The 16,440-nt window shown below is 38.3% G+C and overlaps 1 protein-coding gene across 1 annotated transcript in view; it reads right to left on the bottom strand.

The window, feature by feature from the left end:
• Nucleotides 1-5,691, bottom strand: part of FAM193B (family with sequence similarity 193 member B) — a 1,359,441-nt gene extending 1,353,750 nt beyond the window's left edge. The window contains exon 1 of the mRNA XM_044069313.1: nucleotides 5,359-5,691. Coding sequence (XP_043925248.1) covers nucleotides 5,359-5,517 — 159 coding nt within the window. The 5' untranslated portion in view covers nucleotides 5,518-5,691. The remainder of the gene's footprint in view (nucleotides 1-5,358) is intronic.
• Between the last annotated feature and the right edge of the window lie 10,749 nt (nucleotides 5,692-16,440).

Below are 16,440 nucleotides of genomic sequence, written 5' to 3'. Positions count from 1 at the left end.
TATAACTATCCTGATAATATACACTGAGCAAGCCCATTTCAACCAGACAGAAAAGTTCTGGGCAAAGCTACGCAAAGAGATCAGGTAATTTTATAGGATGAGCAGAAGTCAAGAGTGAAATGGGAAAGTAGTTCTCCCAATTGAAAAAGATGGTCTGGGCCTGTCAAAATCTGCAGGGATACTTTAAAGCTACCCAGTTAAAAGTCCACACCTCTCAACTGTACAGGTTTTTTTTTTCCAGAATGTCCAAATTTTTACCTCACATTTTTAGTACGTTCCTCATAAAAACTATGATTTTTCTGACAAATCAGTGAGGACTGGATTCACTGAATAATGACAAACATTTGAGTTTCAGACTTCATATCATTGGTAAAAAAAAGTCTGTGTGTCATCATGCATTATTTTAACAACTTTCCAAGTTTACAAGAGCAACAAATTTGTCCATAGTTTGGGTTTTTGCCCCTTCCCCCATTATTTTTGGCTTTGTCCAGACTTCCAATTACCCATATTGAGTTTTATCAAGCATAATGGAAAAGGCTGATGCCAATGCAAGGGCAGAAAGTGAGAGACGACAACAGATTATATCTTCTTCTCTTGCTTGTAGTTATATTGTTATAGACACATGCTCATTATATCCATAAAATAGGGGACAACCTGCTAAAAAGAAAAGTAGTCTGATTCTGGAAAACAGAGGGATTACTGCCTAGGACTGCAAATCTGCATGAAAAAATAAAGGAAATTATCGTGCTATGGTTAGCAAGTGGAGAAAAAACAATTAGTGCATGCAAATGAATTGGGGTGGGGCATGCAGTTGAAAAGGGAAGAAGCCAAGGTGAAGTTTAACTTGCATCACAGGGATTTCCCAGAACATCAAGAGCTAAAGGCAGAGCCAAGCAGCAGGAAAGAGGAGAGAAAATCAAAGTCAAGTACTAAATGCTAGAACCTGTGAAGTTCCTTATACAGTAAAGGACAGAAGAAGCCAAATGCAAGAAGCTATTAAGAAGAATGCACTAGATACTGCAATACCATTACAGAAATCAAACAGAAAAACAAAATTAGTTAGAAGGAAAAAAAAAAAAGGTGAGAAAGTAATGGACAAATCACCAAAGAACAATGGAGAGGTAGGAAAGGTCTCCAGATATGCAACTAAATTGAGAGGACCTAGGTTATTTAAACAGTAATGCTACCACTGATATTTTATACCCTACTAGATTTACTAAATTAAAACAAAAAATTCCCTCACCAAGAGAGCAGGTGTTGGGGAGAGGAGGGAAACTAATGATGTAGAAGAGTCAAAATAAAATTTCAAAATCTAGTGCGACTATTATTAGGAAAACAGTTCATTTTAAAAGAAAGATAGAGTATTACCAAGTTGGTCTTTGGACTATGTGGTCCTCATTATGTTTACCATTTTGATTTTGAAGAAAGCAATCACAAGAAAACGGAAACTGCAAGCAAGACCCAGCACAGATTAGTTTGAGAGTATTGGAACAGAAAACAAGGGCAAAAATAAAAATCACCACCAAGTGTAAACAGCAAATCGCTAGGTGATTAAAATGGCACACTGGAACAAGTATGTTCATGACAATGAAACCACTACACTATGTACTATTAACTTGAGGCATTCACAACGTTGTAAATATGTGAATGTTTGTGGAGTTTTGTACATTATTTCATGTATCTGCTGTGAATTACTTAACCATTTTCAGACACAGCCCAGTTGAACTGTTGAACAATGCACTATCCCAGTAAACAAACAAACAAAAAATAAAACCCCCTAGATAACCATTAAAGAAAGTAAAGTGCATTACAAGATGATGTAATCTGAAGATGGCTGGCAGCAAGCAAAATTAGATGACAAGAACCCAATAGGTGAAACCATTGGCACATATATGAATAAACTGCATATATTATAAAGAAAAATTACATTGACTATGCAATAAAATATTGCAAACAACTGAAACAGACATCAAGAATATTCATGGAAAACAAAATAAATGAAAAGTAATCGTGTACAATAGGAGTTTGGAAATCAAAATTCTACAGAAGACAAGATGTTGACTGAATATGAGGTTATACTGCAAGGTTTATAAGGATTTTTTATAAGCAAAACAGCCTTTTAATTAAAAGGGCAAGTATACAGAATGAGAAAGGTTTCTGTCAGTTTTCTAAGAATACTGGATGCTCCATGCTTACACCAAGAACCCAATATTTGGACTCATTTTCTACCTACAAAAGGAGAAATCTGCTGCTGCTTACGATTGCTTTCTTGAAGCCCAAAAAACAGTAAACTTAATATGATCTTAAAGTAAATAGGTTCCACCTGGGACAGAAACACATACAAAGAGGTAATGACAACAATATACACCTGTGCTGTCCCTCCCTCCAAATGGCCAGTTAACCTTAATCAGTAATACCACTATTCTTTCTGGTAATACATTTCCCTTTCAAATGCTTTGTGTGTTTCTTCTCTCCCCTCTATCCTTCCTATGCAACCGCACCCTTGTACTATAGTGTCCACATTTATGAACCTTTTTTTTCTCCTGCAATACGTATAAAACAGGAACTTTAACTTTTTCTTATATTCCAAAGCCTCTGTTATGATTTTCATATCTGTACTACACAAGAATACATGAAAGTGTGCGCACTTGTGCTGGCCTACACAAACTGTCTAGTTCTACTAGTATTCCATGCAAGGAAAAAAACACTGGTCAGGGGATACTGATGCATGAGACATGAAGCATGGGTGCATCCATGCAGAGGTCTCTCCAGTGACAAGATTAAACTATTACAAACTTGCAATTTCAAGACTGACTCAAAAACTCTGGTGTTGTCATGTGATATGCAAGAAGTAATAAAGTATGCAACAGAAGCTTTACTTTTAATTTATCATTTTGCTTTTGTTTACCAGGTTTGTCTGGCTGGGTTTAGTCAAAAAACACCTTTTCAGTCAAGACCTGGGGAGAAAAGTTCCAATACACTGCAAACAATTTAAACAAACATGCAGAAATATATACAAACAGTCATTATGCAAGACACTTCCTTAACCATAAACTTCAACTTATAATGTCAACCAAGCAGACCAAAGTCAATTCATCATCAACTCAAACATATGCACTCCAGAAATGGGAAAAAAGTGCCAACAACATGGACACAGCAATAGTTTCCTACAACATTACAACATAGCCCATGTCCCTTCTTTATCGGAGTAGCTTACTGTGCAAAACTGAAATTCAGTGTCTTCAGATCTAGAAACCTAAACTGCAACAAACTTCCAGAGAATATTCACTATGGGCTGTCAAATCAATGCATTTCATAAATGTGTGTAATGCAAACTACATGCCACACAGACTGCAAAACATTAAAGCAAAGTAGTAATCATTCAAGTACCCTGCATTTCCCAATCCACTTCCATCACTGGTAGGGGGCATCACATTTATTTATTTTTTTATTTAACATTTGTTGGCCGGGAAAGTCGGACTAGGTTCCACAGAGCCTGTTTTCAGCGGAGGACTGGGGAGAAATACTCCAGATGCATCAGTCTCTCACCATACTAGTTAAAAGAAGCACTGAACTATAGAGAACAGTCTTATTTCCCTGGCATTCTGCCGAGACAGTAAAGTAAGAGTGTTCCTGGAACCTGTAATGTTACTATAATGTTACCTCATCTAACAATCTACAACCCTGCCAGTACAATCAAAATACATTTTCCATTTGTCCATTAAAACAGATCTAACCACAGTCAATTATTCAAGTAAAAAGGTGTTTCATGAAAGTCTTACTATACAGAAAAAAAAAGAAAATAACATTGCAACTGTTAACATATCAAGTTTTGCTCTTACCTTAAAACTAGGATCACATATGTTCACATATGTAGACAATAAAATATGAAAATACTAAATGTAAGCTACCTGCTCGATCTTCTGCAATTCCAGTTCTTAGACATAAATTGACGTTTGAACTGAAACTGCAATATCTTCCTTTGAAAATTCCACAACCACTTTTTAATATACTACCACCGTACTGATACGGTCTTTCCACTTTATTTAGAAAGACTGCAAAGTTTGCACAACTATACAAAATTTAACAGCATCAACTAAAATTTACAGCTTCTCCTTTGACCCAAGAATAAAACTAAAATAAATAACAGTATTTTGAAGATTTGTTAAGAACCTCCTAAGCAAAAATAAACTGCACCTCAGAGGGGTTACCAGGTTTACTACACAGAAAGTGGTACCCACTATACAGTACACGTGTTGCATTACTGACTGTTGTGTACACACGTATAGGCTCGTATCAAATGGCCCTGCAGTAAAAATTAGTATTACAAACCATTTAAGAACGTTCGGATTATTTTTTAAAGCTTGTGCATTTAGTACTGGGCAGAGTACTTACTGAGAATATCGCAGGCTGGCACAAACACAGAACAATGGCCCTGACAGATGAAACTTAAAACACAGCAAAAAAAGTCCCCATTCTGCATCAATACTACTTTTACTGTAAACCATGACTGAGAATGTTCAGGCTTCAAAAGATGGCTCTTAAGCCTTTGCTGGACCTAAACAGTAGCATACCTAGGACAAAACAGAAAAGCCCATCAGAACACTGTAATAGCCCCATTAAAACTTCTCTAGTGGGACATGAAAAAAAGTATGTAACAAAGCACTCCCTAAGCCTCACAGTACCACCTTAAGCAAATTACAGTCCTCCTCACAGTGGACCAGCCCATCTACAAGCCCAACCAACTAGGTATTACCTGTTAACTCTCCAGGAAATAAAATGAAACTTAAAGAGAGTTCGTTAGTACCTAGAGCAATATCTAGATTTACTCTGCACAATTAAATTACAGGGTCTGCTGCTTTGCCACGGTAAGGATGTAAAATGAAAAGCACTGTTAAGGATAGCGGTGTTTGCCAACATAAATTAACAGCAGAATAAAGTATATATATAAAAAAAATAACTGATTATGAGAACAACAAGCAATATAATGCTGCAGACTAAAAAAACATGTTCGAAAAAAAATGGGATTCAGAGTTACAAAATTGCATGGCTACACAAAAAAAAAATGTGGAGATACCGCAACTACCCAAGTGCACCGGGGGGGAGGGATGAACTATTCCTGCACTGGTCAAATTGGTGTGTGACTGCGGGTGATGTGACTAAAGCAGCTGTTCTTCGGATTAATGTGGTGAAACTACAGGAAGATGAAAGGGGCGGTATGACCAATGTGCATTACTACTATTGGGCCAGGAAAGAAAAAAAAACATTGCATGGTTGGCACAGCAATACCAAAGAAGAAAACTGCAGGAAGCTCTTGGATTTCCATGCTCAAAGCAAGAGATGCAGCACTACACTCACTTGATCACCACTGCCATCGGTACTCCCCTGTTCCATCAGCCTCTCTGCACCAGCGATGCTATCTCCGACAGTAGGGCTGGTACTCGTCTCCAGATTCGGCTGCACAACGCACTGCTCCCTTCGCCCACCACCTTGTTGTTTATTCCGCCTCCGAGTCATTCCCCTTACACACTCAGCTACGGCTCCGTTAACACAAAACAGTCTCCTCAATCCGACTTTAATCCAATATGAGAGGAAGCCCCCCTTCCCCAAAAAATGCCAGTCTACAACTCCAGATAGGACAACAGCCAATATGGCGGCACGCTGCCTACCAGCCACCCCCTCTTCCTTCTGCCTGGGGTCAAAGGTCATTAGCTACCAGCACGTCGTTTCGGAGCTAAAAACAGTCTCTGATATGTAGAGGGCTGTAAAGGACGTTGACAAGGCCTGTGCTGCCGTCGGTGCTTTTTACGCATGCTCCAGCAACTTTGCTGTATTTTAACGGTACAGAGCTGTGTGGGAGCCTTCACTACATATTCATTCTAATGTTTTGTATTTAATTGCGAACATTTTATTGCTGCACAGTACGTTTTCTTTTTGGCAGCTTACAAAGAGAGTATTGAGTATTTTGCTCTGTTTGGAATGGACCATAAAACGCGGGTGTGTTTGCTCACCAGCAGTGGCGGCTGGTGACTTCAAATTAAAGGGGGACTGCAGGAGACAGCTGAATGGGTGGGGATATGGGAAGGGGGCGTGATTAACTAGAAATGGGTGGAGCTATGCTCAAAACCACAACAACTGGAACTTTAATTAAATACACTCCTGGGTGCCAAACCGTTATTACGAGTGTCCAGTCAAGACAAAATGAAGTGTAGAAGAAAAAAATATTTCAATGCATTGGCTACATGACAGCTTACTTAACAGAGGGAAACACAAAGGTTGTGAGGCAATACATTACTTTTTAAATACATTACCGGAATGCCAGTCAAAATCAAGTATAAAAAAAGCAGCACTCAACTCAAACCACTTCTCTGTGCACTGTAGTCCTAATTATAATTTATATTCAGCTTTATAAAATTACCAAGTAACATGCTGAAAGTAGCAATTTCTGTGATACTCCCACTTGTAAAAATGTTTCTTATCCAAAAAAGACTTGCTGCCTGACAACAACTATCTACTTGTTTCATGGGGAAGACATGATCAAAGTAAAAAATGAACAGCAAACAAGAAACAAGCTCAAGATAAATTGCTTAAAGGATTACTGCCCACGTTATGGACCACACACGATAGATTGGCATGCTGTTTAGTTTATGGGTAAAGCCTGCAAAGAGGACCACAAGTCTCCAACAAATGTAATGAGCTTCTGAAAATATTGTAATCCTGTCCTTTATTACAAATACTGTCATGTGCATTTCAATACCTAAGGCTTATACATTATCTAGTTATGTAAATGTTCTCTGCATGGTAACAACAAAAAGGCTTTTAAGGTCGGTAGTTCTTTAACTCGTTATTAAAGCTTACTTGCATCTTACAATCTCCTACAAGCTTACCTGATGATCATTACAGCATTGCTACTTAAACACAGAGCAACAGGACACTGCGACAGTATGCATTTTCTGAATAATAAGCATAAATCAACAGTATAAAAATATGACAGAAAACCAGAACATTCTGCAAAATCAAGGACAGATGAAAAGCCACTGTCGTACTTGTGTCTACCTTGGATAGGGGAATACTCTGCACACTTACACTGCATAACTGCTCCTTGCCTTGGTTGGACATATCCAGAGTCACTACATGGGGGAGTGGGGTGCAACAAGTATGTCACAATTTGAAATGTCTTTGGCTGACGGTGATGGCTCTGACACTCATACCTCTCAACCTCAGAGCAAGAAATCTAGACAAAGCCATACACAGAAGTGGGACACAGGCCCAAAAATAAGGACAATTTTTAATATTGCTCTGATAAACTTAGAAAAATAATAAAATAGTAGTAGGTCTTGCATTAGTATGAATTTTCTGAAGGGTATGAAATCTGAAACTCAAATGTCTGCCATTATTTTCTAACTTCAATCTTTAATGATTTGCCACTAATTTGCCAGAAAACCACAGTTTTATGAAAAACAGACCAAAAATGTGATGAAAAAATATAAAACTGGCACACAGTACAACTGGGAACCTGTCAAAGAAGGGACTCCTTTTTTTAATATTAGTACTGTTAACTTGAGCAGCTGACAAAATAAGAGAATCTACATTCATTTCTGAAATAAAAGTTATCTATAACTCTGATCATTACAGTTATTTATATTTGTAAACCCTCCACGTTTTCTTCCAAAACTGCCATTTTGCGGAGGGATTATTAGGGGGAGAGCAATATTTGAGCCAAAATTGGGGACAGTTGAGAGGTTTGGATATTCTTAATTCTATAAAGCAATTTATTTGCATGTACCTCTCAAGCTCTTAATGCAGGAAATCTGGACAAGGCCAAATATATTGGGGGAACATACAAACAGTACTAAAAATTGCTCTTGTATAAACTTAAGACAGTTGATAGAATAACAGGTCTTGCTTTAGCATGCATTTTTCTGAAGGTTATGACATCTGAAACTCAATGCCTGTCATTATTTAGTGACTTCATTCCTAAATGATTTGCCAGAAAGCCACAAATTTTATGAGGAACAAACCAAAAATAAGAAGCAACAATCTATTCATTCTGAAGAAATCTGGACAGTTGAGAGGTATAGTTCAGCCGGGGCTGTCTTTGAGTTTGCTGCCCTTCCCCCCTCACAAAATCATGGTCGAATGGAGCCTCCCCCCTGCAGTCATTCTAATGTCCCATTCTTTGGTTATTTCACCACATTTACCATAAACACTGTAATGTGCATACTGCTTTACTTCTGCAATGATTTGGATTTCATTTGAAAGTTTGAGTTTGCATTTTACAGCACAAACACTAATAGATATCTGCTAAACAAAGCAATGCAGACTCACAATGAAAATAGACTTATCATTAAAACATCTCTGCCCTTGAAACTCACATTCATTGAAACAACATTGAAACCCACATTCAAAGAAAATACATTTTACCAGTGGCAGATAAAGATTAACTTTGGGCTGTTTTCAAATTATAGGCCCCTTGCACACGAAACATACACATGCTCTTTGATACACCTTCCTGATTGCATTAAATTATATTCCTTGTACAATACGGTACAGTGTGTAAGAAAGCAAAAATACAGAAACCACAGATTTTATGAGGAACAGAACAGAAAAAATATGGGGCACAAATCTGCAATTTTTTTACAAATGGTGGTGGGTAGGGAATTCAGGCCCTTGCCACCTGCACCCAAGGTACAGGATTCAAGCCTGAGGTATTCTCTACCCATCACCATGTGTTCTCTCTAGCCACCAGTATATAGCAATTGGGTCATTTTACACATACACACTTCTGAAGCTAACGGCTGCTAACAGTACCTGAATTGCTGTTCCAAAGCTAATGGCTGGTTTCCCTTCCTTTCTCTGTCCCACGCAAGTGTATCAGTCCTGTCTGTGCAAGCCCATTTCCCCATGAGAGTAGGCTCCAGCCTGCAGATGATGCAGTCCGGAGTTCTTCCGTTCTGTGCGGTCATCACTGCACAGACTTCTGGGCATCTGCAGGGCAGAGATGGCTTTCCCCTTATCTGGACTGCCTGACACAGCAGTCTGAAGTTCTGTGAGTTTCAGGAACTCCAAGCACACATGCTTGGAGTTCCAGGACTTCATGTTTTTTTTCTTTCTACAGGTGAGGGGCTGCAGTCCTGCAGTCCTATAGCACGAGCCACCACTGCTTACCAGCATCATACATTTATAACACATGTCACTATACCTGTAATCAGTATGGGGTGTAAGCATACCTGTCAACTGTCCACATTTTCAGAATGTCCAGATTTCTGCATCACATTTTTAGACTGCCTCTCATAAAATAATGGTTTCCTGGCAAATAATTGCGGACTAAAGTCAGATAATAATAACAAGCATTTGAGTTTTGGACTTCATATCTTCAGACTATTCATGCTAATGCAAAACCGTTTAGTCTATCAACTTCCTAAGTTTGTAAGAGCTAGCCCACTCAACAAATGTAAAATAAAATAAAAAATAAAAATAATGTTTAAAAAAGTGTCTATTTTTCAGCCTGCGTCTGGAGCGGCATCCGCTGAAAATGGTCTCTGTCCGAGTCGGACCTTCCCGGTAAACACACGTAAAAAATAAATAAATAAAAATGATTTGTGGCTTTATCCAGATTTCTTACACTAAGAGGTTGCAAGGTATTAGTGCAAGCATCAACTCTCTGTGCTCATAGCTCTCAACCTCTTAGCACAAAAATCTGGACAAAGCCAAAAATAATGGTGTTACAAAGCCACAAAAATAAGGACCGATTTTAAATATTGCTCTTATAAACTTAGAACGTTGCAAGAATAAAAGGTATTGTGCTACCATGCATTTTCTGAAGGATTTGAAGACTGAAACTCAAATGTCTACCATTATTTAGTGAATTCAGTCCTCACTGATTCACCACAAAAATCCAGAAGATTACAAATTTTACAAGGCACAGAAAAAAAATGAGGCAAAAATCTGGACTGGACATTCTGCAAAAATCTGGTCAGTTGAGAGGTATGTGTGCAGCACAAATTTTAATGATAACCAGAAATTGGTACTCCGTCTCAAAATTTGTGTTGCCGACTCTGTTCCATGCGTCCCTGACTCATACCTCTCAATCTCGTAGAACAAGAAATCTGGACAAAAACATCAATAAAAGTGTGACAAAGGCCAACTGTGGGGTCAATGTTTAAATGTACTTAGAAAGTTGATAGAATAACATGTTTTATATTAACATTAATTTTCTGAAGGTTATGAAGTCTGAAACTCAATTGTCTATTATTATTTTCTAGCTTCAGTCTTTAATGATTTGCCACAAATTTGCCAGGAAACCATAATTTTATGAAGAACGGACCAAAAATACGAGGCAATAAATCTAGACATTCCGCAAAAATCTGTACAGTTGAGAGGTACCTCTGCTACACCGGATTGTTAAGTGTGTACAGTTTTGCAAGCATCCCGTTTTATCTATACAGGCTTCTCAGCCGCACTTCAGGAAAATATGAAATAAGTAATCAGATTTTAAGTGCAGAAGAAATATGTAGCAGTTGGACAGTATACCTGTCTATGCCTAATTAATGCAAATATCTGTTGTAAATATATAAACATTCCGAATTTCTTCAAGGATGATTTGGATGCTTCTGATTATAGCTAAACCAGCTGACATAAACTGCGGTGATGTTCTCATTCAGCAGGTTACCAATTTTGTTTAAAACCTGTACATCTTCAGTTATGCCATCCAGGAAAGTTTAGCTGTTTATTGCCAAAATCGTTTCTGGTAACCCTTTTTTTCTGAAGTGTGTAATTCTGTGGGAGTGTCAGAGACTGTGGTCAACCTTGTGTGTGTGTGTGTGTGTGTGTGTGTGTGTGTGTGTGTGTGTGTGTGTGTGTGTGTGTGTGTGTGTGTGTGTTTTAATAAACATCAGCAGCACGTCCATGGAGCAGGACTCAGGAGCAGGTTTTTAAGCACTACCTTAAAATTACAATCTTATAGGTTCATAGGTTCATAGGCTGGTACTGGGCTATCTGCCCGAAGGCATATATTAGCCCAGCCACGCAGCGTATTCACCGCCTTTAGTAGTTCCCTAGACCCTTGTACTAGCAGCTAGTACCCTTGGCCCCTATCTAGTAGTGCTGTTGGTGTGATCCCCGGTGTGAACTTTCTGTTACCCATCCACTCATCAAGGTTCCTCTTGAAGAGTGATAGTGAGGGGCTCTGTCTTATGTAGATCGGGACCCTGTTCCATAGTAAGGGAAGTCTCTGCGAAGGGAATCTATCCCTCCAGCATGTTCTATTCATTGTTGTGTTGAGGTTTATATCCCTAGAGCGTGTAGCTCGAGTAGATTTGGTTTTGCTAAGATGGGGCATGTTCAAAAATTTTGGGTTGGACATGGCTCTGTACGTTAGACAGAGATCGCCTCTGAGAAAGCGGTATGCAACGGAGAACAGTCTTAGCTTTTTCAATCGTGCTGCATAGGGCAACTGTTTGAGGCCAGTAATCCTCTTGGTTAGGTACCTTTGTGGTCTCTCCAGCTGCTGGGGATGTCTAGCCAGGTACATTCCAATTGGTGCATTATACTCAATAATGGGTCTGATGAGGGAAGAGTAGAGGGGCACCATTACATCCTTAGATCTTGATGCGAACCCTTTTGTGATCAGATGGGTCACATAGAAGGATTTTCTAACCACTTTGGCAACATGGTTATGAAATGATGAAATGGTTATTGAGTTTACTATGTGTGTGCTACGCGCACAGGCTAAATGTTCGTGTTGTCTCATATCTCTCAACTGTTCAGATGTTTGCCTCATATGTTTGGTCCCTGCCTCATAATATTTGTGGTTTTCCTGTAACTTATTGAGGATTTACATCACCTAGTAATGACAGTCATATGTGTTTCAGAGTTCAAGTTCTTCAGAAAAAGCATGGTAATGCAAAACCTGTTATTCTAGCAACTCTCCAGGTTTGTAAGAGCAATATTTAAAATCTATCCCTAATTTTCCATTTCAATACTAAACCTAAATGGCTAAAAGAATGGCAAAAGTAATGCCAAAACTGATAGATATGGAACAGTGTAGTTTTGTGGAGAGGAGGCAAACATTTGACAACATTAACAGAGCACTGATGATCTAGGGGGAAGCAGATAATTTACCTGCTAAATTCCTCAAAATAATAGCTGATGCCATTTCTTCTCCAGTTTCTATACTAATCAATTGGTCCATCTCAGAACTCCATATCCCCACCCTCTGGAAAACATCTTACATAATACCACGACTTAAAGGAGGGAACTCTACAGAACTATCAAACTACTGCCCCATTGCCATTTTGTCACCTTTATCAAAAAAGTTTGAAAAATGCACATTTTCACAAATTCTAAATTGTCTCTTAGACAACAAACTTCTGGCAAACACTCTGCATGGTTTCCCCCATATCATAGCACTACCACAGCCCTTATCAGTTTAATCAACACCATTAATCATCACTGTAATGAAGGTAAAATTGTTCCTTCTGTTTTTCTGGATCTCTCTAAGGCTTTCAATAGTTTCCCACAATAAACTCAGCTGCACTGTCTGAACTTAATCTGAGCTTCTCCACTATTGCATGTTTCCAAGACTATTTATCAGGCGCACTCAGGCTGTAAAATGGCAAAACAACCTATCTCCACTTTTGCCCATTATTTTAGGAGTTCCTCAAGGATCTATACTTCACCACTTCTTTTTACCATATTTACTAACAACCTTCATACTGCCACCTTAGTCCAATATGCAGATGATTCCACCCTAATTTGTTCAGCACCATCATCCCAGCAGCTTCAAAAAATAGAAAGAATCCTTTACTGCAATAATAACCTGGCTATCCAGTTCTAGCTCATACTTAATCCAAACAAAACTAAACTGATGCGGTTTCACCCCACCAAAGCCACTGCTCCCACCACACCATTCACAATACCTTCAAGTAACAATACCTAAATTACGCCAGTCACCCAAACAAAGCTTCTATGTTTTATCATTGACCAAAACATGAAATTCGATCTACACATTCCCCAAACTATAAGGAAAGTACATAAAAACTCAGAACTCTATACAGGTATAAAAATACCCTTCCAATAATACTATTATTGCTAGAACCCACCTAATCTCCACACTTCCCTATGCTTCCCCCATTTTCACTAACCTTAACAAATCAGACTTAACTGAATTAAATGGTTGTTACAATAAAACAGCAAAATTCGCAACCGAGCTTGCCTGTCAATCTCATCACTGCCAGGCCCTTAAACAACTATCTTGGTTAGAACTACCAAATGTGCTCACGCTTAACCAATTTACAATGGCCCACCAAATAATTCACCAACTTGAAACACACCAGCCCTACAACACCTAGTAAACTACTACTCAAACAAATGTATACTAAGATCCAGTAACAAATCACTAATCAACATAACCAGAAGCAAAATCAGTGCTGGACACTCCCTGTATTCCAATCACATTGCTAAAACATGGAGCAATTTGCCCCTTAGCATTAGGGGGGTCTATATTAGAACATTGAAGTATTACTACTTTGAATGTTCTAATATCAAACCATTTGCATCGAACGCTGAAAATAGCAAAGCTGCAGAATATTGAATATTTTCCTAGGAAAAGTATTCGGTGGGCCGTTTCTGCAGCTTCGCTATTTCCTCGACTGTGGAGCGAAGGTTACGGACCGGGTTAAGGTAAGTGTGCGAACGAAGGTGAGTGTGCAATAGGGACCTTAGAGTTAGGGAGCAGGAAAGGTGAGTGTGCGATAGGGACTTTAGGGTTAGGGAGCGGGTAAGGTGAGTGTACGATAGGGAGTTTAGGGTTAAGGAGTGGGTAAGGTGAGTGTGCGATAGGGACTTTAGGGTTAGGGAGCAGGTAAGGTGAGTGTGCAGTAGTTACGGACCTTAGGGTTAGGGCTGGGTTAAGGTAAGTGGATAGCTAATAGTGTATGTATGGTTTAGTGTAGGGTTTTGTGAAGTGTATGTGTGTGGATTATGTATTTTGGTGTGCTTGTGTTGTGTGTATGTTTGTTGAAACAGCAAATTTTTGTTCCTGGGAAAAAATTCGCTGTTCTGAGTGTTCAATGTTATGGTGTTTCAAATGAAATGGTTCGATATTAGAACATTCCATGTAGTAATACTTCAATGTTCTGATATAGACCCAGCATTAGCATTAGGACCACAACTAGCAAATTAACCTTTAAAAAGCTTCTCAGATCCCACTTAACTAGTTCATGGATTTGTATATCTTCCCACCCAGGCTGAGCAACCTAGCTCAATTACCTAGCAACCTAACTCAACTTACTTAGCTATTCTTAATGGGTACTGTCATCTCTATCTTCCCTCAGCTCATTCATATTATTTTTACTTTATATATTTTTCTTTTTCTTATGGTACTTTTATTTACCTTCAACCCACTATCAGTACTCTTAACATCTATATTTTACTCTTACCCCCTCTGTCTAATACTTCACTATCTCTTCCAACACATATTTACTTTGTTATTGTTTCTTGCTATATTTCTTGTAATGCTTTTATTATTGTGGAGGTTTTCTCCCTAGGCCTCTGTTGAAAAAGGGCCACTGCTTCAGTTGGACTTTCCCAATAAACAAATGTAAAATAAATAAATAAATAAAACACCACTGTTTTTGGTGGGTCTTGATGCAGTGAAAACATTTGACAGAGTAAGCTGGGACTTTATGAGTAGGGCAATTGAAGCATTTTCCCCTGATACAATTATTATATTGATTATGAGAATATATGAGGGATTGGAGATGAAAATTAAAATGGGTGGGTTCTTCTCTGATAATTTCTACTTGACCAGAGGAACTGGCAGGGGTGTCCTCTTTCTCCTTTGTCACTTGCATTATATTTAGAATCATTGGCAAAGAAAATAGGGATTCAGAAATTAAAGGCTATAACTGGTATGGTAGTCAAAAAAACAGGCTATATTTGTAGATTATATTATTTTATACCTGATAAAACCAGAAAAGGACATTTCAGTATTGTGAAACATTTTTAGACAGTTTCAAATCTTTTTGGGATACAAAATTAATGAAGCTAAAACAAAGGCAATAGCTGTACATTATATACCCACACACAAATTCGTTCAGCAATATCCATATTTATAGGGACATGATAAAATGAAGTACTTGGGAGTATAGATTAAAAATGATTCAGATGTGGCTGCTAAGGATATGTAGGAAGAAACTAAACAAAAGATAATACAAACACTGAGAATCAGGAAGCTCTGTTATATGGATATGGATAGTAAGATATAAGCAGTTAAAATGCTTTTAGTCCCTTTAGTCCTATACACAGGTCAGGCATATTTTTATCAACAAGAGGAGAAGTTATGGATCGTGATTAATAAAAGAGCTGAAGGATTTTATCTGGGACTAGAAGATGGCAAGGGTCAAGTGTAATAAGCTGATTCTTCCAATAGATCAAGGCGGATTGGGATTACCTGATTTAAAGGGGTATTTCAGCGCTGCACAGTTAAGGCTCCTATACATAGCACAAGCAGAAATGTATAATCAAAGTGGAAAGGGATGATGATGAAACAAGGGGGAAGCTCAAGAAACAAATAGAGATTGGGATTTTGGATGCAGACTTTTAAGGAGAATAACAATAATCATACAGAATATTATATTCATAAAGTAGCAGAAAGTATTCTAAGATCTAAGCTAACACAGGAATGGAGAAAGGAGATTCTGACAATAGGGATGACTGCAATTAGGGATACAGGCAATAGGGGCTGGAATTTATTGGAGAAAACTGACAAAGGAACTAGAGAGGGAAAGGTAATAGAATGGGAAGATGTTAAGAACTTATTCGGACTGCAGGTTAGAAATTGTCTTCCCTATCAAGGATTGATATCAGAGTATAGGCAAAGGGAAAAATTGGGGGGGTCCTAAATGAAAGACCAGAACTGGTAGAGTTTTTAATAGAATCTAAAACAGAAACTGCTGTTAAAAAATAATAATTAGTAGAGAGTATAAAATATTGCATGATAACTATAAGCATCAATCGGATGAGATTAGAAAGGATTGGGAAGAAAGATTAGATAAGCAATTCACAAAGAAACAATGGGAGGATATATGTATGTCTCCCAAATATGCAACAGCATCTAGAAGATTTAGGATTTTTGCCTGGAAATGTTTACATAGGTATCTGTATACCCAAAGTAGACTCCAGAGAATTTTTCTTCAGGTAGGCAGCAAATGTTGGAGGTGTGATGGGGAAGAAAGAGATAAATGAGAACATATTTTCTGAGAGTGTAATAAGTTGACAGACTTTAAGGATTCCCAGCAGGATGCACTGTTGCAGATGCTGGGTGGGCAGACTTGTGTGACGAAAGAGATGATTTTTTCTGAGCTATGATACAGAATTGGAATTGCCTAGACATGGTAAGGCTTTAATGTGTCTAATTATGGTGGCTGCCAAAAAAAC

Source organism: Protopterus annectens, chromosome 4.part0 (genome assembly GCF_019279795.1).
Source record: "Protopterus annectens isolate FY-2018-M chromosome 4.part0, PAN1.0, whole genome shotgun sequence".
Lineage (NCBI taxonomy): Eukaryota > Metazoa > Chordata > Ceratodontiformes > Protopteridae > Protopterus > Protopterus annectens.
Note: the sequence above shows the minus strand (reverse complement) of the source record. Positions and strands in the feature narration are given on the sequence as shown.